We start from the raw sequence: 24,665 nt of genomic DNA, 5'->3' as shown, positions 1-24,665 counted from the left end.
ATTTTTTATGTAATTATTAATAGGTCAACTATAAGGATATTGTATTAAATATAGTTATCTTTAATGTTTAGTATAATATATTTTATCATTTTTTAAATTTTTATTTGGATAATATTATTAATTTAAATGCTATCAATATCAATTCTATATAAATATTATATTTTTATATTATTATTTTATGTTATTATTTTTCATTCTTATATAATCATTTATTAACTTGTAATTATGAGATTATAATGAATTCATCTTATACAAAATGTATAGCAAATATATATTTAATCAATGAATAAAATTTATTCAGATTATTGAATTCAATTCACTCTGTTTTATTTATATCATTAATACTTAAAAAATAATTAAAATGTTAAAAAACTATCACTAAAGTTAATTTGGTAAAATAATTTACTAAACAGCAATAATATTTTTGAATTTTTTATAAAAAATTTCATAGATATTTCAAAAATTTCCATGAAAATTCTGAAATTTTGATAGATATTATAGATTTTTTAATCAAATTGTTAAGAATTTGATAATCTTTGAACCTCAAGAAATCGGTAACGACTCAAAAGATTGAACCACTTTACCTGCGATTCTCCCCATTTGAAGCCTTATGCCCATTTTTCAAACCAAAGCTCGATTTTTGTGGTAGTTGTGAAATAAACTTGAAAGACAAGTTGGAGAACTTATTGATGATGTCAGTGGTGGAGGGAGCATAAATGGTGGCTGTGGGTGAATCAAGATCGAAGGTTTTGGAGATAAGTTGCAAGGAGGGTGACATGCTAAAGCCCAAAAGCATGTGAGCCGTGTTAAGGAGGGTAGGCATCTATATCATTGGCATCACAACCGGCACCTAAGCTGTCGCCATCGTAATACGATGTGCCAAACCAGCCCGAAATGCATCAGTAGTGATGATTTGTTGGCATCACAACTGGCACCTAAGCTGTCGCCTTCGTAATACAATGTGCCAAACTAGCCCTAAATGCATTAGTAGTGATAATTTTTAAAGATGGAATGTCTACCCAAAGACGTCGACACGTTGACTGAGTCCGAATTTCAGTTAAAAAGAGAAGAAATAAAAAGAATCTACCAAACAATTTATCAATAAAAAAGTACTTTTAAATTTATATTTTTAATATTACAATTAAGGTTTTTTTTTAAATTGTTGGGTCTTATTTAATATTGAAATTTATAATTATATTTATTAATCATCGGATTTCGATGGGGTTTATTTTTTTAAACAGAGATTTAATATTTTACTATATAAATTTTTAAATTTTAAATTCTAATTTTTTATGTGGTTTAAAAACTAATAAAAGAAAATTTGGTGTTAAAATTTTTAAGTCGTCTTGATATGAATATAACTCTCTCTCTCTCTCTCTCTCTATATATATATATATATATACACATACACAACGTTCATCAAAAACTTTGCTTTTGCCTCTTGCTTTCTCTCCCTCACTAAAACAAAGTCCTTCATTTTCATCCTCTCCACAATTAATCAAAACCTTCCTAACTGCTTTTTCTTCCATATATTAATCCAACCATGATTGAAGAAATAGCCAAAGATCACACTCCTTATCATTAAAAACAATGACGACGGGTGAAGCGACTATAAGCATTGATGTCATCCCCACATCTTTCAATTAGAAAATCATATAATTCAAAGATCTTTAATCTACATCAAAACTGGCTTATATCAGCAAGCCTTTACATCTCTAAGATCGCCACTAAACATCCCAAAAACTTCTTCTTAAAGCGGTTTCTTCATTGACGTCCCCTTGAAACCATTTATTGCATACAGATTAATTCCATTTCAGTAAATTGTGTTTTGGATAAATTTTACTTTGGTATTGCTATAACTTCTAAGAGAATCAACTTTAATTGTATTGTAGAAAGAATTAGGTATAGAAAGTATGAGTTAAGTATTTGGTACACTATTATTTCATAATTGTTGTATGATTAAAAGCTAGTATTGCAGTATTTGCTAAATAATAATGTTTAAATGTTACTATTACTATATACAATGATTAAAAGTGGTAAATTATTTATTATAGTATCCTTTCTTGTAGTATTAATAAATATTTAACCAAAATTTTATTTTCATCAAAACTATATTATAGGAAATAAATATATTGAATGTACATTTATAAAATTAGAATTAAAAAAATAAAATTAGTATTTTAATAATGGATAATTAGATAAATTAAAATCATAATCTTAAAAGCTAGTTTTTGTTGATTCTTAGCTCAGCTACCAAAGGATATAGATTCTTGTTAAAATTATTATTATTATTATTATTATTTTATTTTACCTTGAGCTTCAATGTTAACTGCAAACGCAGTCTAAATTTTACAATCTTCAAATTTAAAATATTCCACATCATGCACAATTTACAATTATGTTTCACATTAATTCAGTTTCCAAATTTAGAAATAGAAGTATAAAAATTAAGAAAATTAACTAATTCTTTCAGTTTACGAATAAAATATGAAAACAAAAATAGTTATTTGATTAATGAAATTAAAAACTAGTAAATTGTCTCACTTTTTAAATTTTATGTTAATTAATTTAAGAATTAATTTGAAAATTTAATTAATGTAAAAGAAATTGTAAATTAAAAGTTCAATTTTCAATATTTTAAATTCGATAACTCATTATACAATCTAGACAAAAAGGCAAAATACTAAGATACAAATTAGCGCCCATTGGTCCTTATTCCTGCTGCTTATTATGAATTCGGACTGCCCTCGAATGCTTTATTCTCTCATCTAATGGCACTTGGTGAATTATGTAACATGAGATTGTTAAATGGTTGACCTTTTTGTTGTTATCAACTATGTATACAGGCCTATAAATAATAATTAAAATGCCACATAACATTAAAACTACTATTCGATTCTCAATCCTACATAATCTTTAGTAGGCGATAATTAATTACAAAAAATATGCATAAGATCATTAAGTATACTTGAGTGTTACATCAAATTTCACTTAATATAAATAAAATTATGATCACAAAAACTAATATAATAACTAAATTTAATATCACATGTAGGTAATTATAATTATAAAAACTAATATAACGATGAAATTTTAAACCTATAACAATTACAATTATATTTCCACAAGCATTGGGGTTTCCATATGTTTATTTATTTTTTTAAAAAAAAAGTAGTGTCATCATATTGGGTGTAATATGGGTAAAAGTTTTTCAAATGTGTCATTCTCTAAAGAAAAACAATAAAAATGCTATATAATTATGTGTAATGGAATGAAATAAATTGAAATTGGATGAACAGATTGAAGAATATATGTAAAAATGTGTGTATATATATATATGACTCACTAAATTTAAATATATATATATATATATATATATATGACTCACCAAATAAACTAACAATAAAAAAAAGATTTTAGAGAACACTAAGCATCTTACCCTAACTAAATTTTCATCTTTTAATATGCACCTTTCACATAATCCTGATCCAATAACTTTTTTTTTTCTAATTAAAAAGATATTCCAGTTGCAAAGAAGAACATTACAAAGGAAGATTTTAATCCACTTAGGAAGATTTATTTTTATTTTTTTAATTATTTATTTTTGCCAAACAAAGGATTTGTATAAAAGAAGTTAATTAAGGATTCCACATATCATATTGGATAGCTTATTCTAATCAATCAAGACGTAATTCCATATAACTTTCAAAAGAATTCAATTTGATTGGCTGTTGAGCTAAAACATGAGCAACATTATTAGACTCTCTAAGTAAAAGAACAAGTAAAGTTTCCATACAAACCCGAAGCTTTAACCAAAAAAAAAAAAAAAAAAAAATCTAAAATTGAAAGAACAATAAGCTGATTCAATAATAGCTCGAATAGCATATTTCGAATCATCACTCACTAATTCACCACCATAAAAATCAAAGCAATATTGATATTGTGTTTGAATATTTAATTTTTACGTTATGTGTATTAATGCGGAGTGATAATTTCTCAAAATGCGATTCAATATTTATATTGTTTTTGGATATTTGATTTTCAGGTTATACACATTGATACAGTGATGATTTCTCGATATGGGATTGTACCCAACGAAAATCAATGCAAGTGATGGACATCTGTCCGAGTTTCAGCCAAAAAAGAACAGAAATATAAAGGTTTCAGTCTCCGCCAAAACATTGAATCAATCAAAAAAAGACTTAATTAAAAAATTTAAAAAAAAAAAAAAAAAAGACTTCACCTTTCGCCATATAATAAGTAAAAAAATTATTTATTAAAAAAAAAAAAAAAAAAAAAAACACACTTCACCTAAAACATTAATCTAGCCTTTTGCTTTCTCTCCCTCTATAAAACAAAGTCCTTCATTTTCGTATACTCAGCACAGTTAATCATAAACCTTCCATTACTGTTTTTTTGTGCTTCCATATAATATAATCCAACCATGAGTGAAGAAATAGCCCAGGATCTCACCCCTCTCATCATAACATACAAAGATGGCCGAGTAAAGCGACTCACAGGTACCGATTTCGTCTCCCCATCTCTCGATCAGAAAACGGGTGTCCAATCCACAGACCTCATTATCAACACCGAAACCTGCTTATCCGCAAGGCTCTACATGCCCAACTCCACCATTAACACATCCCAAAAGCTTCATCTTTTCATCTACTTCCACGGAGGTGGTTTCGTCGTCCAAACCCCTTTTGCTGGCATTTACCATAATTACATCAACTCCTTAGTCGGTCAATCAAACATCGTGGTGGTCTCCCTGGATTACAGGTTAGCTCCAGAGGATCCTATTCCTGCTGCATACGACGATTCCTGGGCTGGCGTTAAATGGGTGTTCTCTCATTCTCAAGGGAAAGGTCAATCAGAGTGGCTGAATTCCAAATGCAGACTTTTCGAGGGTGTTCTTCCCCTGCGACAGCGCCGTAGCAAACATCGCGAATAACATGGCCATCCGAGTAGGATTATTATCAGGTGATGATGAAGTGGTTAGCGCAAAGCTTAATGGGATTGTTACGGTGCATCCGTATTTCTGTGGCAAAGAACCGATTGGGAATGAGCCGAACATTCCTGAACTGAAAGCTTTCCTGGATGATGTTTGGAAATTGGGTTGACCTTCGTCAAGTAGCGGGTCGGATGACCCGCTGATCAACCCGGCGAAGGATCCGAATTTGGGGAAGGTGGGGTGTGGTAGAGTGCTGGTCTGTGTTGCTGAGAAAGATGCCCTGAGGGACAGAGGGTTGTATTACTGCGAGTTATTGGAGAAGAGTGGGTGGAATGGAGCTTTGGAGGTGATGGAAGCTAAGGGAGAAGACCATGTCTTCCATTTGGTTAATCCTACTTGTGAAAATGCCATTGCCATGCTTCACAAAATCTTTGCTTTCATTTCTCATGAGGACAGCGCTTGTTCGATCTAGTATTGCTTCTCTATTTCTCTCTTGATCGACTTGTTTTAATAAATATTAAAATGTTGGTGCTTGTTAATTAAAAGTAAAAAGCTTTTTGAATACTTTGTAGCAAATCCTCATATCCAGGAGCTCAAGCACGGCTAGTGCTAATATTCCTTTTCCTATTTTATCCCCCAAAAAAAAAAAAAATTAAAAACCAAAAGTAAAAGCTTACTTAAACAAATTCTATATATGTCCCAAAAAAAAAAAAAATTTATTATTGAACGGAAAAAAAAAGGCTCCTCCTATCAGGAAAAATCATACAAAATATAGTCAAAATGATTCAATTTTTATTGGGTTTTGTTAGTTGTTATCAAATCACCTATTAGAACTCATTACTAATATTGCAATTATTAAATGGTTATATTTAAGTTTGTTTTGACTTTTTAAAATTGAGAATCAAGTATGACAAAACAAGCTAAAAAATAGTCAATTAAATTGTCATGTGGATATATATATATATATATATATATGATCAATTATGGTCAATAATGATTAATAGTATTTATTTGAATTATATTTTATTATCTTAATAAATATTATCACTTTATGAATATTTTTTTTGTCAATATATACCAAGTTAATTTTGCTTAATTTATTCTATTAATTTCTTAGAATGAACTTATAAGAATTCAAAATATCCAACAACAATTTAGTAAAATTAAAATATTCTCCAAATTAAGAAAGTAAAAGTAATATATTAGATGGCAATTTTTTAAACGTAATTGAAATTTGGCCTCCAATATAACTTTTTTAAGCAAACAAAAAAATAAAGCTCTCTGAAGGTTAATCATTGTTTTTTTTTTTTTTCTCTGCATTTTTAGCTTGAAATATTTTCTCATGTATATACGTGGAATTATTAGACTTCATATATTTCATAATTTGTCTTCGAGTTTTCACATGGTTGAAAGTTGGCTGGCACCTACCCCAAGCCAAAATGAATCTAAAACTAACTACTAAATATTTTTAAATTTTAAAAAATAAAAACAAAAAAATAAATCCCGAGTTCCATGCTCCCTTAATTTTGACGTCCAAAAGTAATTAAAAAACAAATCCGGTAATCTTCTGCAATCTTCATTAAGATTATCTAGAAACAAGAGAAGAAATTTCTTGCGTCCTTCAATATTTTTAGTTATTTTCTATAAAAAAAAAAAGTCTTTAGAGATTTTTTATTTAATATATCAACTTAAATATATTATATCTATTACTCATTTGTCAAATGTAATACTACCTCCTCCTCCTACTACTACTATTACTACTATTGCTAATAATAATAATAATAATATATTATGCTATTGTTTCAAATATTTTCATGTTATTGTTTCGGATATTTCCATATCATTGTGACATAGTATTTCGTTCTTATAGTATGATATTACCATAAAATATATTTTTTATTACAAAAAAATAATAATAATATTAATAATAAGACTCACCAAATACTCTCTAAATAAAGACTTCAAAAATACATTTGTTTTAGTCCGTTTTCCATGGATCATATGGCCCCACATGTATGTATGGAAATAATCTGATATTAATCATTCCCTCCACAATTGATCAGAACCCATATTACTGTTTTTCTTTCTTTCGTATCTTAGATCAACCATGAGTGGCGAAATAGCCCAAGATCTCTCTCCTCTCGTAATAGTATACAAAGATGGCCGTGTAAAGCGACTTATCGGCACCGATATCATTCCCCCGTCTCTCGACCAGAAAACCGGCGTCCAGTCCACAGACATTCCCATCTGCACCAAGGCCGGCTAATCCGCAAGGCTCAACATCCCCAATTCAGCTATTAACACATTCCAAAAGCTTCCTCTTGTCATCTACTTCCACGCAGGTGGTTTCCTCGTCCAAACCCCCTTCTCTTCCACTTGCCACAGCTTTATCAACTCCTTAGTTGCCCTAGCAAATGTCGTGGTCGTCTCCGTGCATTACCGGAGAGCCCCCGAGCACCTGATCCCCACCGCATACGACGACTCATGGGCTGCCGTTAAATGGGTGTCCTCTCATTCTCGAGGGAAAGGTCAATCAGAGTGGCTGAATTCCAATGCAGACTTTTCGAGGGTCTTCTTCGCTGGAGACAGCGCCGGAGCGAACATCGCGACTAACATGGCCATCCGAGTAGGATTATTATCAGATGATGAGGAAGTGGTTAGCACTAAGCTTAATGGGATTGTTATGGTGCATCAGTATTTCTGTGGCAAAGAACCGATTGGGAATGAGCCGAACATTCCTGAACTGAAAGCTTTACTGGATGCTGTTTGGAAATTGGGTTGCCCTTCGTCGAGTAGCGGGTTGGATGACCCGCTGATCAACCCGGCGGTGGATCCGAGTCTTGGGAAAGTAGGGTGTGGAAAAGTGCTGATCTGTGTTGCTGAGAAAGATGGCTGAGAGATAGAGGGTTATATTACTGTGAGTTGCGGGAAAGGAAGAGTGGATGGAATGGAGTTTTGGAGGTGATAGAAGCCAAGGGAGAGGGACATGTGTTCCATTTTCGCAACCTTAGTTGTGCAAATGCCATCGCCATGCTTCACAAAATCTCTGCTTTCTGTTCACCAAAACAATATTGTCTGATCAGATAAAAAGTGAAAACACGCTCTGTTTCTCTCTTTCCATCAACTTTGCTTTAATGAATTAAATGTGTTGGTGTTTTGTAATCACAAGTTGAAAGCTTTATTTTATTTTATTTACTTGAACAGGATTCTATAATTTGATCCAAATCCAATTATAAAAACGCTCAATGATTGAATACCACCCAAAAAAAAAAAAAAAAAAGGCTCTATGATTGAACATGCATGCTATTATATAATTTCCACTTGGTTGCATTACTTTTTTTTTTTTTTTTGGGTCAACCATGATGGAATATCTATAAATATATATTTTTTGTTTTCAAAAACACAAGTTCAATAATTTATGCATTTCTTTCTTTCCATAATCATTTCATTTAAATTCATAAAAAAAAAAAACAAAAAGTAGATTATATCATTTAAAATTTTATGTAATAAAACACAATTTATTGCTAAGTAAGATTAACTAATAAGCTCTTCATATTCACATCTATCAGGTCATAGGTTAGTGTTGGTAAAATATATGGGTTTTTCCCTGTTTAATTAGCTATTTTTTTAATACCAAATATATGTTTTTCCAACTAGCTTAAATATTTGTCTCCGTTCCACCTCATCAACAAACTCTTATCATATTTAATGGGGGTAGGAGGAAATGATAACTTTAACTCTTCCATCTCTTTAATTAGTTAGTGCAACTCAAGTCAAGTGGGTCTTTTTTTAAACAAAACCAAAAAATTATACCCGCTCAGGAGATTGAGGAAACAAAAGGTTAGTTACAGTTTTTTCTTCTTTTTTCTGCTTTAATATTTTCTCATTGTATACTTCATTCATATGATTGAGAGTTGGTTGCATACACATCAAACAACGCAAGAAAATCTTAATCACCAAGAAAAAAAAAATAACACACAAAGAATCTGATAACGCACCAAATAAATAAAATAAACACAAGAATCTAACAAAGTTTTTTTTTTTTTTTGGGGGGGGAATACAAATTAAATTCAACACAATTTCAAATTATGTTGGTTTTTTTTTTTTTTTCCTTGAAGTATTTTAAATAAACTATAACAACTATCAGCTAATACTTAGGTAAACAGATTACACACAATTAGGTAATAAAAAATAAAAAAAAAAAATCAGTCAATTACCAAACTATACATAAATTAGCCAGTAGTCATTTTAAAGTTTTTTTTTTTTTTTTGAAAAATAAATCTAAAAAACTTTTAACATTTATATTATATGCTTTACTCGTTTATCATATACTATATTGTAGAAAGATATACTACCCATAAAAAAAGAAAAAAAAATCCCAAAAAATCTCAACATTATATCACATATGCATTAATCGTTTATCATACCGCAGTGGGATCCTACAAACAAAATAAAAATAAAGGTAATAAAAAATAATACTCACCAAACACTCTATCAATAAAAAAATTGCTCTAGCTGGCCTCTTTCTCTCTCCCTCTACAAAAACCAAATCCTCCATATTCATTCTCTCCAAAATTAATCAAAACTTCATATTACGTTTTTTTCGTTTTGTTTATCCATATCTTAATCCAAGCATAAGTGAAGAAATAGCCCAAGATCTTTCTCCTCTCATTATAGTATATAAAGATGGCCAGGTAAAGCGACTCACCGGCACTGATATCATTCCACCTTCCCTCGATATGAAAACCAGTGTCCAATCCACAGACGTTTTTATCTGCTCCGAAACAGGATTATCTGCAAGGCTCTACATCCCCAGTTCCGCCATTAACACATCCCAAAAGCTTCCTCTTCTCATATACTTCCACGGAGGTGGTTTCGTCGCCGAAACCCCCTTCTGCGCCACTTACCACAATTACGTCAACTCTTTAGTTGCCGTAGCAAATATCGTGGTGGTCTCCGTGAATTACAGGTTAGCCCCCGAGGACCCTATTCCTGCTGCGTACGACGACTCCTGGACTGCCGTTAAGTGGGTCTCTTCTCATTCCCAAGGGAAAGGTCCGTCGGAGTGGGTGAATTCCAACGCAGACTTCGCGAGGGTGTTCTTCGCCGGAGACAGCGCGGGAGCGAACATCGCGAATAACATGGCCATACGAATTGGATTATTATCAGATGATGATGAGGAAGTGGTTAGCATTAAGCTTAACGGGATTGTTATGGTGCATCCATATTTCTGTGGCAAAGATTTCATCGGGAATGAGCCAAATAATCCAGCAGAAAAAGCTTGGCATGATGCTGTTTGGCATCTGGCATGCCCTTCATCGAGTAGTGGGTCGGATGACCCGCTTATAAACCCGGCCAAGGATCCTAATCTTGGGAAAGTAGGATGTGGGAGAGTGCTGGTTTGTATTGCTGAGAAAGACGGGCTGAGGGACAGAGGGTTGTATTACAGCGAGTTGCTGGGGAAGAAGAGTGGGTGGAAAGGGGTTTTGGAGGTGATGGAAGCCAAGGGAGAGGGACATGTCTTCCATTTGCGCAACCCAACTTGTGAAAATGCCGTACTCATGCTTCACAAAATCTCTACATTCATTTCTCACTGAAACCATACTTTATTCCAAACTAGTGTGGGGGCCATCCGCTTTAACTCCTTTCTTTGTGTCATTTTGTTATTAGTTTATATGTTTGTCATCACCATATAGTAATAAATGTATTATGTTATGGAATCCATGATCAATTTGTTTTTTAAAATAACCATTTTTAATTACATTTATAACTATTTTGATTTTTATAGATATACTTTGTCCAAATAAAATTTAAATTGAACCATAAATCTTTGCTTTTAAGTAACTAATAAAACAAAATTTGATGTTAGAGAATAATCAAATCTGACATGATGTAAGACTGATTTTATATACATATATATAATTTGTTTGACAACAATTTCAATGTAACAAAATGAATAATGTTTACTGTTCTTTCCTTCCATAATCACGAAATTTTAATTCTTTTTTTTTTTTTTTCAGTATTGAAACAGGACTTGTTTATACGTTGGACTTGAAGAATGGATCTCTCTCACTGTTTAATTAATGAGCCATTTATTTATTAATTAAACAGTGAGAGAGATCCATTCTTCAAGTCCAACGTATCATGTTATTTCAAGTAGCTAACGTCTATCTGCCATCACCAAACTCTTATGGGATTAAGGAGAAAATGATAACTTTTAACTCTTCCATCTTTTTATTTAGTGTCGCTCAAGTCAAGTGGTTCTTTTTGCATCATGGAGCCTATCAGTGGGTCACAAACTGGAGGTATCTGCGCTTGGGCCAAGGCTATAAAAGAAATTTTGTGAAGAGGGTGGTGGGTGGGAACCAGAACAGAAGGATGAGAAACCATGTGGAGAAGAATGTTGACCTCTCAAATTCAGGTCATGTTCATGCATGACACATGCTCAATTTAATAGTTTTAGGATGTAAAATAGAAAAAGTTCTGATTGTAAAACACATTTCGGGTTAAATGCCAAAAAAATTAAAAAAAAAAAAAAGTTCTCTGACCAAAATTTCAAAGGCTATTTATTAAGTTTAGGGAGCTTGAACCAAAATCCCTTAATATGTTGGATTTAAAGTTTGGGTTAAGGTCTATCCCTATACTAACATATTAAATGACAAGATATTTCATAGTATTGGTCATAACCTTCCAAGTTCCAACCATTTTTATTCGTAAAGAAGCTCTATTCGTTTTTTTTTTTTTTGGTGGTCAAAAATAAAAGTATGGCTCTCTATTTGCTTACCCATTTATTTATACAAAAAAAAAAAAAAATCTCCTGTAATTTAAAACTCTAAAAACTACATGTGAAACCAAAATTCTTATATTTTCTTTTAATAACAAATGATAAGGTTCAACTTAACATATATTTCTAATTAGCCAAAAGAAAAGGGAACAAACCGAAACTGTAAGAATAATATCTTTTTAAATTTTATCAAATTATAAATTAGTTTTTGTTGGGGGAAAAATAAAATCAAATAGATTTTACAGATATTTATTACATAAAATGCCCGACTGGCCTCCTGGACTTTCTAACTTTTTTGATTTTTTATTTTATTACTAATAGGTTGGACTTTCTACTTGTGTATCTACACCTGTACGCGTGTACAAAACAATTAATCGTACATTATAACAAAAACGACAAAACTTTTATTTATTTATTTATTTTGGCGAAGGTTTGAAGGACCAAGCCAATGAATTACACGACAAAACTTTCTCCCTCCTTGTACCCATGGGAGAGATTTATTTTATTTTATCATAAATAATATTAAAGTCTCATATACTCTATTATTGTGTGCCTTTCGTCATTAATTCTCAAACTGGGACGCTACCCATCTATCCACCATAAACTTACCCAATTCACTAATTTAGAGTCCAACAAACAAGTTCACGGACACTTTCGCTCCACAAAACCTTCCATATCCCATTTTCATTCTCTTTGCTCTTTTTTTTTTTTTTTTTTTTGTTTCTCTAGTTGTATGCAATAGATCCAAGCATGAATGACGAAATTGTCCATGATCTTTACCTCATCAAAGTATACAAAGATGGCCGAGTAGAGCGATCCACAGACGAAGACACCATCCCACCATCTCTCGATCACAAAACCGGTGTTCAATCCGCAGACCTCGTCGTCTCTGCCGAAACAGGCTTATCCGTTAGGCTCTACATCCCTAAAACCGCCATTAACACACCTCAAAAACTTCCTCTTCTCGTTTACTTTCATGGAGGAGCTTTCTGCATCGGATCAGCCTTCTCTCCAAGCTGCCACAACTACATCAACTCCATAGTTGGCTCGGCAAACATCGTCGCCGTCTCCGTAAACTACAGGAGAGCACCAGAGAACCCTATTCCAGCTGCTTACGACGATTCATGGGATGTCGTTAAATGGGTAGCCTCTCATTTAGAAGGGAAAGGCCAATCCGAGTGGCTGAATTCCAACGCGGATTTAAACCGGGTTTTTTTCGCCGGAGACAGCGCCGGAGCTAACATTTCCCATAACATGGCCACATGGTTAGGATTATCATCATCAGAGGAAGTGGTGGGTAGAATTAAGCTTAAAGGGATCGTTTTGGTGCATCCGTATTTCTCGGGTAAAGAACCGATTGGATCCGAGGTGGATACTCCGGAAATGAAAGTTTTCATGGATGCTTTTTGGAGTTTGGCGAGCCCAGCATCGACGGATGGGTTGGATGACCCGCTTATAAACCCGGAGAAGGATCCGAATCTGGGGAGGTTGGGGTGTGAGAGAGTTCTGGTTTGTTTAGCGGAGAATGATTTCTTGAAGGAGAGAGGATGTTATTACGTTGAGTCACTCAGAAAGAGTGGATGGAATGGTGTTGTGGAGGTGATGGAAGCCAAGGATGAAATCCATGTCTTCCATTTGCAAAAACCCGGTTGTGAAAATGCCATTGCCATGCGACAAAGAATAATTTCTTTTATTTCTCAGCAGGATTAAATAAATATATATATATATATATATATATTTGGTTTGTTTTTTTCAATATTTATCATTAATAAATTACAGGTTTTGTATATATATAATTTTATTATCTGAACTGTCTGCATACGGATAAAAAAAAAAAAAAAAAAACGATTATCATTATTTTTCTTCTGTTTGTGTGAGAGAAAAGATAAAGATTTTTTTAAAAACTGTTGTATTTTTCCTTGATCTTCATACAGACCCGTATGATAGCCGGATCTACAATCACTTAATTTCATCTGTCGCTTATGCCCTTTTGTTCCAAATTCCAATTCAAAAGAGTGTAAAGACTATAGTACCAAGCCAAATGGAATTTAAACTAAAGGGACTGTAAACCCGTTGGTTGATATTTGCATATTTTGTGTATAACTTTATTGTTTTATGCCTTGAATTTCCCTTCTCGTAGTTTTCGGCATTAATGTGATTTTGGCGTTAATAGAATATTATTATTTATTAGTACCAGAAATTGCCGTGAACTTCCCTCCTCGTAGTTTTCGTGTATTTATGAGATCTTGCAGTCAATAAAAATATCATTCATATAGTTATTTAATGGGATTGAATAAGATTTTCAAGTCCATGCAATTATAATATCATTAATATAGTAAATTATAATATATACTTACGTACATATATATATATATATTAATTTTTTTTCTTTGGGTCAACTTTCCGATTTGATATTTGAAGAATTTAAACAGTGGTTATTATATATTTAAAGATTTGTTTATGTTTAATAAAAAAAAAAAAAATTGTTTAAGCTGGCTCATGGCTTAGACAGATTTGCTTTAGGTTGTATATTGAACCTTGTGTCTGGTTAAAGAGGGTCCACAATCGCTCTTTTGTCTAATTGATTCTTCTTCTTAATGAATTCTTAATTTCTAAAAATATATATATATATATATATATTGTTTTTTTTTCCCCCTTAAAAATGCTATTCATATGTTGTTATTATAGTGCTTTCACCCACCAAAAAAAAAAAAAAAAAAGAGGTTTGCTATTATAGTTTTTCGATTTATATAACCTATTAAATTAACTAAGATTTAGAAGTAATCTTGAGAAGATAAGTTTTGTCCACAATTTTAAAGAATTTTTTTTTCATCTTTTTTACATTATTAGTTGAATATATGAGAAACATAAAATAATTTTATGCATTATTTTTAATACCTAAAATACCAATCATTTATGTAGTTCTAAAACCAAACAAGTCACTTTGTTTTTTTATTTTTATTTCTTTATTTTTTATTTTTTTATTTTTTAGGAACAAAATACTACAATTAGAGACAAAATTTAATAGACTGAAAGCTACCAATAGATTGAAAGTTAAACTAGCGACTCATTTTATGATTTTGGTTACTCAATCCACGATTTTGGAACTCATTCACAAAACCAAAACCTCCACTCCGGCATCCACTCTGGCGGCCTTTCAATCTTGTATTCCTTCATGTTTTTCATTTTTTGAGAACATATTTATATGGACTTTTAGATCATAAACTTTTGAACAATTTTAAAGATATTTATTCATAAGATTTTGAACATCTTTAAAGTTGCTCATATATGTACTTCCAAACCCCTTTTTTTTTTGGGTTTTCTAGTATTTTTGTTTAACCAAAAATATTTATGTACTTCTAAATTGAAAATTGAATCTGTTTCTAAGCACGCTAGCAAAGTGTTCATTCGATCACATTTTTTCTCTTAAATTATAATTACATTATTTCTCTTAAATTATATTTCTATATAATTTTGAAAATGTTTCATCGTATACTTCTAAATTTTTTTAAAATTATATGAATCTGATTATTGAGCTGAACGTTCTTTGATAGCATTTCAACACAATGAAGTAGTTTCAAATGTGATTGTAAACGATAACAAAATAAATAAATAAAAATAAAAATTACAAAATAAAATTTACCATTGCAACAATGAAAAAGAAAAACTGAATACAATTTATTCTTTCGTTTTTTAAGCTTTCATAGTTTGTATAATTATTGCTTTTGCAACCTTATTTTATGGAGTATGAGTTAGAAGGAAAGATTTAGATATGTGTACACTTTGAGGATGTGAATCTTCTATCCCCTCCTTCCTATCCCTTTTCTTGTCTCCTCAATGAAGGATTGTCATCTCATTTAAAAAAATTTCAAAGAATAGAATTTCCGCATTGCTGTTTTCTCCATTTTCTCTTCCATTCAACCTCTACACTCTTTCTCTTTTAACCCATAATATTTTACTTTTAACTCCTACCTTAACAAAGTGGGTAATTTTAGTGATTAAGTATCCATACCTATGTCTCTTGCACATGGATTCGAGTCATGAGAGGGTAGGGGGTTTACATATAGGTTCAAGGCGTGGAAGGATAGCGGGTTTATGTTTAAGTAGATTATATATAGGAACTTTGACCACAAAAAAAAAAAAAAAAAAAAAAAGAACTTCTTCTAGCTTTGATTTCTCACAATTAAATTTGCAAGTTTTATTGTTATTTTTTATTTTAATTGTATTTGCAAACTGTTTATGTTTTTCCTGTATCGCACCCCCACAGTTCTTTTTTCTTCTTTTTTTTTTTTCTTTTCTTTTAGTCACACAGTTGACACCCATGGACCATGGTTAAAAACTAAAATCAATTACATATTTATGGATATTCAGTGGTATATATGGTTGTTTTTTTCTTCCCCTTTATTTCTCTATTTCCATTTCTCTTTTGGTTTTTCAGATATCCATGTTCAATGGTTGGAAGCCATTTGTGTGATGGGAATTTGAAACTTGTATGCTGATTTAAGATTGTTGAAACCAACAAATTTTGTTTATAGATAATATAATTGATCAAGTAAAAAGCCAGAGAGAAGAGGAAATCAAAGGGCAGATGACAAAATAGAAGAGAAACCAGGGACAATAAATCTCCTGTTTCCTTTAAAATTTTAGACGATATATGTTCACTTTTAATTGAAACCATAGAGAGGAAAAATGATACTTTAACAAAAAATTATTTAAATAGGTTTAATTAGTAAATGTTTTTAGTAATAGTTTGAAAAATGGGGTAAAAATATAAGTGTATAATAAAATTATATGGAGATTGTTTGATAGTGCAATTATAATTTCTATTTTAAGAAACCAAAATGAAAATGATTTGTTAAGACAATTTTACTAGTTATGACAAAAACAATATAATGTGTTAAAATCAAAGGCTAAACTTTAGCTCATATTAAAAAAAACAAATTTTTTTTCACTTAGATTATTTTTATTTCTTCATTATTATTTTTCTGAATGAAATTATATTATATTAATTGTGGATGGAGATGGGAAAAAGAAAAAAAGAAAAAGAGAAATTAGCTTTGATAAAGCCTTCAATTACTATTGGAAATTCCTACAAAATATTAATTAGCTAAAATTTATATTGTCCAATGTACATCAACTATTTTAAATAGAGAGAGAGAGAGAGAGAGAGAGAGAGAGAGAGAGAGAGAGAGAGAGAGAGTCGAATGCACTTTGTAATTTCAATATTTGTGCATTGTACTTTATGTAATATTTAATTAACACCAAAACCTCCGAAAGTTTGTAAACAATGCATTTATGACTTTTTAATTATTAAAGTATATATGCAGTTTATGTGAGGAAATTCTTTTTCTTTTTTTTCTTTTTTTCTAAACAGGGATATAATCAAATACAAATTTTGTTAGGATTAATTTAACTTAACAACTAGATGTGGAATTTTTGTGCTGATGATGTATGTTTTATCAACTTTGGAGGGTGTTGATGATAAATTGATTCTATTGTGTTAAAATGTAAAAATGTTGAAAAAAGCCAACCAAAAAAAAAAAGCCAAAAAAAAAAAAAAGTGCTAACCACTTTTTTTTTTTTTTTTTGCTTCAATGCAAATTTCGTTACATTGTGAGTGTGAGTGAGGGTTTTTAGACTCAATGCCAAAAAATAAAATAAAAAATACTAGTAGTACTTTTTGTTTTTTTAGTAGTACTTTTTTTTTTTTTTTGGGGCTCCAATGCAAATTTTGTTACATTATGAGTGGGAGCGAGGGCTGTTAGAATCAAATGCATTTAGTCTCTAGGAGAAATGTGAAACCCAAGATGACAATATAACCGGCCCATTACAGATAATTCTAGAAGAGTGATATGAATCCGTATTTTGCATGAAAAAAAAATAATAATAATTAGGAGGAGGACGACGATGATGATAATGATTAGCTAGTGAACTGGATAAGAAAAATAAATAAAGAAAAGACCGGCTAGTGAACTGGATATTTCTAGAAGAGTGACATGAATCCGTATTATTCATGAAAAAAAATAATAATAATAATTAGGACGACGACAACGACGATGACAATGATGATGATAACAATTAGCTAGTGAACTGGATAAGAAAAATAAATAAAGAAAAGGCCGGCTAGTGAACTGGATAAGAAATATAAATAAAGAAGGGGCCGGAAAGGATGTGTAGCGAGGTGGGGAATGCTATACAGCGAATCATCAAGCAAGATGAATTATTGATAAGCTTTGACATTAATTTATTCATTATTATATATTCCACAATCAGATTTTTTTTTTTTTTATATTAACGGTAAATAGGTTGTGAAATGAAGTTGACTCAGTTATAAAGTTATTAAAAGATTACTTACTATTTAAGAAGAAATTGAACATTTGAAACACCAAAAATAAAAATAAAAAATATTATAAATAATTAAAAAAAAAGGTAAAAGGATTATATAACTAATTAGAAATATTCTATACATAAATCTAAAATAAAATACACTAAGTATTCCCAAATGATCCCTCCGAATTTCACTATGCCAGTACCAAATCTACAATGGTAATTTGAGATGCTCTAAAAGTTTTAAATTCCTACTTTGTATTTAAATACCCGAATGATTCCTCTGAATTGCCCCAAATGTCCTGCCATAATGCCTCGGTTATGGCAGATTAAAAAGTTGTCTGGCATCCACGGAAAGGCAAAAAGAAAATATAATGACCCAAAAAAAAAAACAAAAAAAGCAAAAAGAAACTACAGAAATATCGATAAATTATATGAATAAAGTAATCATTAACCTAAACAAAATGCTTAGAAAAAAAAAAAGAAAATAGTATATTCTTATCACGAAAACCAAAACGACAAATTTTCTTTGGTGTTTGAATTATTTTTTCTTTTTTTTTCTTAATGCTCGTAATATTTATCTTAATTTTATTATTGGCTTTCGTAGTTATTTATTTATTTATTTATTTTTTAATGATAAAAGGCTTTTCTTAGTTACTCAAAGTGGCCCTGCTAGGATCGAGGAATTTACAACCTTAACTCACCCAATAAAGTATCATTTACGTTTTGACGAAACAAAGTTGAAATTGTCCACCCAAATGACCAAATACAATGCTCCATAGGGCCTTTTCATACTCTTCATGAAACAAAGTCCTCCATTTCCATATTTTCTCTCAACTTCTTCTTCCAAGGTATGAGCAGCGAAATAGCACAAGATTTATCTCCTCTTATCAAAGTCTACAAAGATGGCCGAGTTGAGCGACTGAAACGCAATGACATCGTTCCGCCATCTCTCGATCTGAAAACCGATGTGGAATCCACATACATAGTCGTTTCAGCCGAAACAGGCTTATCAGCAAGGCTCTACATCCCAAAAACCGCAATCAACACATCCCAAAAGCTTCCCCTCCTTGTTTACTTCCATGGAGGCAGTTTCTGCATCGAAACCGCTTTCTCTCCTACGTACCACGATTACCTTGTTGTGGTCACATTGGTTGCATGGCCCATGCAAGTCTTACGTGGCCAATTAGTGGGATCGTGGGGCTGTTAGGAATAGATCTAATACTAGTGCTATTATCTTTAGTAGTGGATAGAATAAAATTAGTTAATATATTATTGTTATTTTGTTTAGTTGTTATTTCAATTGTAGGCATGGCCTTATTGCGGGTAGGGGTAGGTAGGGATAGGTAGTGGTAGTAGTGGGGCCAATTATTTTGGAAGCCATTTTTTGATTCTTGTTATGTAGTGGGTATATATATTGTACCTTAGGAATGAAATAGGGCATCAGATAAAGTTTATTAACCTTCTCTCTAACTTTCTCTCTCTAGTCTCTCTCTCTCTAGAATATTGCTCTGTTTTTCTATAATCGAAACAGGAGAGTTCCTTCCTTTTCTATCTCTTCCTTTTCATTGCTTTGAAATTCTTAACCCATCAATTGGTATCAGATACTGGTTCAAATGGATACCCGGGGCAATACTAATGCTGAATTTTGAAATGAGGTAAACGAGGCCCTAGCAAGACATGAGACTAGTATCCACCAGGTGAATACACAGTTCGAGCAAGTCACTGCAACATTGTAGATGGTTTTGTCAGAACTCCAATCTCTTCGGGTGTCTACTAAATCATTCCAACCCTCTCAGGATATCAATCCCTTTTCTCTTACAGAATCCTCAAACACAGCCAGCGAACCCAACCACCATCAATTGAAACTTTTCTTTCCGAAATTTAATGGAGAGGACCCGCAGGGATGGGTGTACAAAGCAGAACAATATTTTGAGTTCCAGGGAGTTCCTACTAACCAACAAGTTACGTTGGCATCATTCCATTTGGAGGGATTGGCCCTCCAATGGCATAGGTGGTTCATGAAATTTCGTGGGCCAGTACCTTGGAAAGAGTTTACAAAAGCCATTCTCCTACGCTTCAGACCAACTGAATTCGAAGACCCTTCAGAAGCTTTGACTCGTCTACGACAGACAACCACAATAGAGGCTTACCAGGAGAACTTTGAGAAATTATCCACCGAATTGACGAATTGCCGGAATCGTTTTTAATTGGGTGTTTTATTGCAGGCTTAAGAGATGACATTCACTTAGATGTTAAAATCAAACATCCACCAACTTTGACTGAAGCCATAGGGGTGGCACGCCTAATTGAGGAACGTAATCTCCTGCAAAGGAAACTTCCACAATTCTAGCGTTCACCGACGCCTTCAACTCGAACACAGGGAAATTCCATGTAGGGATTACTTGGACCTCCACCTTCGCAGAAATCCACACCCAACATCATTCCCACTACTCTCTGACGTATAACCCCACAAGAAGCTCGTGAATGACGTGAAAAAGGCTTGTGTTATTATTGTGATGAAAAATTTGTTTCTGGCCATTGTTGTGCCCGACCTCAGCTCTTCATGATAGGACATGATGTTGAGACCACTAAAGGAAATCTGGAAGACACGGCAACAGAGGAGCCCGAAGGAACTACACCTGAAATCTCATTCCATGCAATCGCGAGTACAAATCATCCACAAACAATTCGGGTTATTGGACAGTTGTGGAACAAGGATTTAATAGTACTCATCGATGGTGGGAGTACCCATAATTTCATCGATCAAGCATTGGTCACCAAATATGGCTTACCTATTGAGAAAAGCAAGAAGTTTCATGTTATGGTAGCCAACAAAAAGAGAATTGAATGTGCTGGTCTCTGCCATGTGCTCACTATGAAAATTCAGGGGTGTCCTGTGACTGCAGATTATAACGTGCTTCCTGTGGCAGCTTGTCTGGTAGTTCTGGGTGTCGAATGGCTTGCTACACTTGGACTGATCAAAACCGACTATGTGCGCCTCACTATGACATTCAAACAAGATGGGATCATTCATACTTTTCAAGGAGTCTAACAAGGACTAGAAGTCCTTTCTCAGAAGGAATGCCAAAGCTCCCACGGGTCAGTAAGATTGGGTACAGGATTCTTCCTCCAGCTGGTTGCCACATCAACCACCCAAAAAATCTCAACCCACCCACCAGAATTAGATAGACTCCTCTCCAAATTTCCAGAAGTCTTCTAAAATCCTACGACTCTTCCACCACAGAGACCCCATGACCACCGAATTCAACTTCTGGCGAATAACCCTCCTCTAAATGTGCATCCCTATCGTTACCCACACTATCAAAAGGCCGAAATAGAGAAAATTCTTCGTGAACTTCTCCAAACAGGACTCATACGGCCCAGCCACAGTCCGTTCTCTTCACCGGTGTTATTAGTTAAGAAAGCAAGTGGGGAGTAGCAGTTTTGTGTGGATTACCGAGCACTTAACATGATCACTATTAAAGATAAATATCCCATACCCGTGATTGACGAGTTACTGGATGAGCTCCACGGCGCTCAATTTTTTTGAAAATTGGATTTATGATCCGGGTACCATCAGATTCGCGTACACGAAACCAACATTCCCAAGATGGCGTTTCAGACTCATGAATGCCACTACGAGTTTGTCGTAATGCCTTTTGGCCTCACCAATGCATCGGCCACGTTTCAAAGCTTGATGAACGATATCTTCTGACCTTACCTACGGAAATTCATTCTGATATTCTTTGATGACATTTTGGTTTTTTCTAAAAGTTGGGAGGAACATCTGAGCCACCTCCATACAGTTCTCTCCATTCTTGCCGCTAATCACTTGTTTGCAAAGGAGTCAAAATGTGTTTTTGGGGTGACTACTGTCGAATATCTGGGCCACATAATTTCTTCAGCAGGAATAAGTGCCGACCCTGCCAAGGTGCAAAATGTTCGAGAATGGCCAACCCCGTCAACCATCCGGGAGGTTCATGGATTTCTAGGTTTAGCTGGATATTGTCGGAAGTTCATCAAACACTTCGGAGGCATTGCAGCGCCCCTCACTAAATTACTCAGCAAGGAAGGTTTTCATTGGACTTAAGAGTGCGACGTTGCTTTCCAACAGCTAAAGATGGCACTAACCACAGCCCCTGTTCTTGCACTTCCAGATTTTTCACAGCCTTTTGTTATTGAGTGTGATGCTAGTGGAATTGGAATCGGTGCGGTATTGTCTCAAAATGGATGGCCACTTGCTTATTTCAGTCAAGCATTGCAAGGCTCGGCACTTTCCCTCTCAACATATTGAAAGGAGATGCTGGCGATGGTTAAATCGGTACGTAAATGGTGACCATACCTGCTCGGGAATTCTTTTACGGTCCGCACTAATCAACAAAGTCTGAAATACTTGTCAGAGCAGCGCATAACAACACCTGCTCAAGCACGTTGGTTACCGAAACTACTTGGGTATGATTACCACATTGAATACAAACGTGGGAATGAAAACCAAGCCGCCGATGCCCTCTCTCGAGCTGAGCTCAATTTCATTTCAATTTCCATGCCACAAGCGGATTGGTGGAGCCACTGCAGTCCGAGTGTGCCCGTGATCCATACTACATGAACTTTGGTTCCGCTTCGCACCAAACACAACGGGATGGAATTTAGTTTGAGCATGGCAAAGTCTCACTTAGTCCATCATCTACCTTGTTGCCAACCATTATAGCTGAGTGCCACTCATCTCCAATGGGAGGATATTTTGGGTTCCAGACGACCCTATCACGTTTACGCAATGATTTTAGATGGCCTGGTTTGCGCCAAACTGTCAAAGACTTTGTTCGCCAATGCAATGTTTGTCAACGGTGCAAGGCAGATCACCAGACATCGGCAGGGCTACTACAACCTTTGCCTATTCCTTATCTTATTTGGTCCAATATCTCGATGGATTTTATAGAGGGGTTGCCTCCTTCAAATGGATATTCAGTTATCATGGTGGTGGTGGACCGGTTGTCCAAGTATGCCCATTTTGTTCCTCTAACTCATCCATTCACAGCTACGATCGTGGCTAAGGCTTTTGTTAGTAACATAGTCCGACTCCATGGCATGCCCACTTCCATCATTTGTGACCGAGATAAAGTTTTTATCAGATCCTTTTGGAGGGCACTCTTTCAATTGCACGACACCAAGCTTTGTATGAGTTTTAGTTACCATCCTCAGACGGATAGCCAGACTGAGTTGGTTAACCGTACCTTGGAACAGTACCTGCGTTGCTTCACTGGTGATCAGCCGAGGCGTTGGAAGGAATGGTTGCCGTGGGCTGAATACAGCTACAACACATCCAAGCATTCTTCAAGTCAAATGACTCCCTTTGAGGTTGTGTATGGCAGGTCCCCACCAACTTTGCTTTCCTATGTTCCCAGATCATTACGTGTTGATGCAGTAGATTCCTATCTTCGAGACCATGATGAGGTGTTGAGTTTTCTTCGTGCCAACCTTCTGCAAGCTCAATCTCGGATGAAGACTTTTGTTGATCTGCATCGTCTTGAGGTAGCTTTCGCAGTGGGAGATTTCGTGTATCTTAAGCTCCAACCGTATCGGCAGACCTTGGTAGCTTTCCGAGCATCACTCAAGCTTGCCCCATGTTTTTACGGGCCTTATAAGGTGCTGGAGCGTGTGGGTACCATAGCTTACAAGCTGGCATTGCCACCAGGGTCAAAAATTTACAATGTGTTTCATGTGAGTCTCTTGCGCAAACACATTGGGGAATTGCCAGTGATTTCACAGCAACTACCGCCAATCTCGGATGAAGCTATGATTTTGCCTAGGCCAGAAGCTGTCCTTGACCGCCGTGTGACACAAAAAGATCGTTATCGGCCAAAAACAGAAGTGCTAATCAAATGGCAAAGGCTGCTTGAGGAAGATGCTACGTGGGAAAATGCATGGCGGTTTGCGCGGACCTATCCAGATTTCCTCCTTGAGGACAAGGAGTCTTAAGGGGGGGAGAATGTCGTGGTTACATTGGTTGCATGGCCCATGCAAGTCTTACGTGGCCAATTAGTGGGATCGTGGGGCTGTTAGGAATGGGTTTAATACTGGTGCTATTATCTTTAGTAGTGGATAGAATAAAATTAGTTAATATATTATTGTTATTTTGTTTAGTTGTTATTTCAGTTGTAGGCATGGCCTTATTACGGGTAGGGGTAGGTAGTGGTAGTAGTGGGGCCGATTATTTTGGAAGCCATTTCTTGATTCTTGTTATATAGTGGGTATATATATTGTACCTTAGGAATGAAATAGGGCATCAGATAAAGTTTATTAACCTTCTCTCTAATTTACTCTCTCTAGTCTCTCTCTCTCTCTAGAATATTGCTCTGTTTTTCTATAACCGAAACAGAGGAGTTCTTTCCTTTTCTATCTCTTCCTTTTCATTGCTTCGAAATTCTTAACCCATCATACCTCAACTCCTTAGCTGCTTCAGCAAACATCGTCGTGGTCTCCGTGGATTACAGGAGAGCTCCGGAACACCCTTTTCCGATTGCTTACGACGACTCGTGGGTGGTTCTTAAATGGATATCTTTTATTTTGAGCAGAAAGGTCCGTCGGAGTGGATGAACTCCA

The 24,665-nt window shown here is 34.0% G+C and overlaps 2 protein-coding genes, 1 long non-coding RNA gene and 2 pseudogenes across 3 annotated transcripts; 4 read left to right on the top strand and 1 right to left on the bottom strand.

The window, feature by feature from the left end:
* The first annotated feature begins 4,444 nt into the window (after window positions 1-4,444).
* Window positions 4,445-5,423, top strand: LOC125424176 (probable carboxylesterase 12; annotated as a pseudogene).
* Window positions 5,424-7,006: 1,583 nt separating this feature from the next.
* Window positions 7,007-8,057, top strand: LOC107411186 (probable carboxylesterase 12; annotated as a pseudogene).
* A 1,381-nt stretch (window positions 8,058-9,438) lies between these two features.
* On the top strand, window positions 9,439-10,621 carry LOC107411187 (probable carboxylesterase 13; the record flags this gene model as incomplete). The annotated part of the gene is made up of 1 exon (XM_048480978.2): window positions 9,439-10,621. A coding segment is annotated over one exon (1,110 nt), but the record flags the coding sequence as incomplete, so codon positions are not given.
* A 1,645-nt stretch (window positions 10,622-12,266) lies between these two features.
* Window positions 12,267-13,501, top strand: LOC107411188 (probable carboxylesterase 12). Its single transcript, XM_025070447.3, has one exon. The coding sequence runs from the start codon at window positions 12,486-12,488 to the stop codon at window positions 13,443-13,445; it is 960 nt and encodes a 319-aa protein (XP_024926215.3). The 5' UTR covers window positions 12,267-12,485; the 3' UTR covers window positions 13,446-13,501.
* Window positions 13,502-18,850: 5,349 nt separating this feature from the next.
* Window positions 18,851-24,665, bottom strand: LOC132799497 (uncharacterized). Its single transcript, XR_009634218.1, has 2 exons — window positions 24,504-24,665; window positions 18,851-19,197 (listed from the first exon to the last, which is right to left on the bottom strand). It is a non-coding gene; the product is annotated as an uncharacterized LOC132799497 (long non-coding RNA).

Source organism: Ziziphus jujuba, chromosome 9 (genome assembly GCF_031755915.1).
Source record: "Ziziphus jujuba cultivar Dongzao chromosome 9, ASM3175591v1".
Taxonomy (NCBI): domain Eukaryota; kingdom Viridiplantae; phylum Streptophyta; class Magnoliopsida; order Rosales; family Rhamnaceae; genus Ziziphus; species Ziziphus jujuba.
The sequence above is the reverse complement of the archived record's forward strand: the minus strand, read 5'-3'. Positions and strand labels throughout refer to the sequence as shown.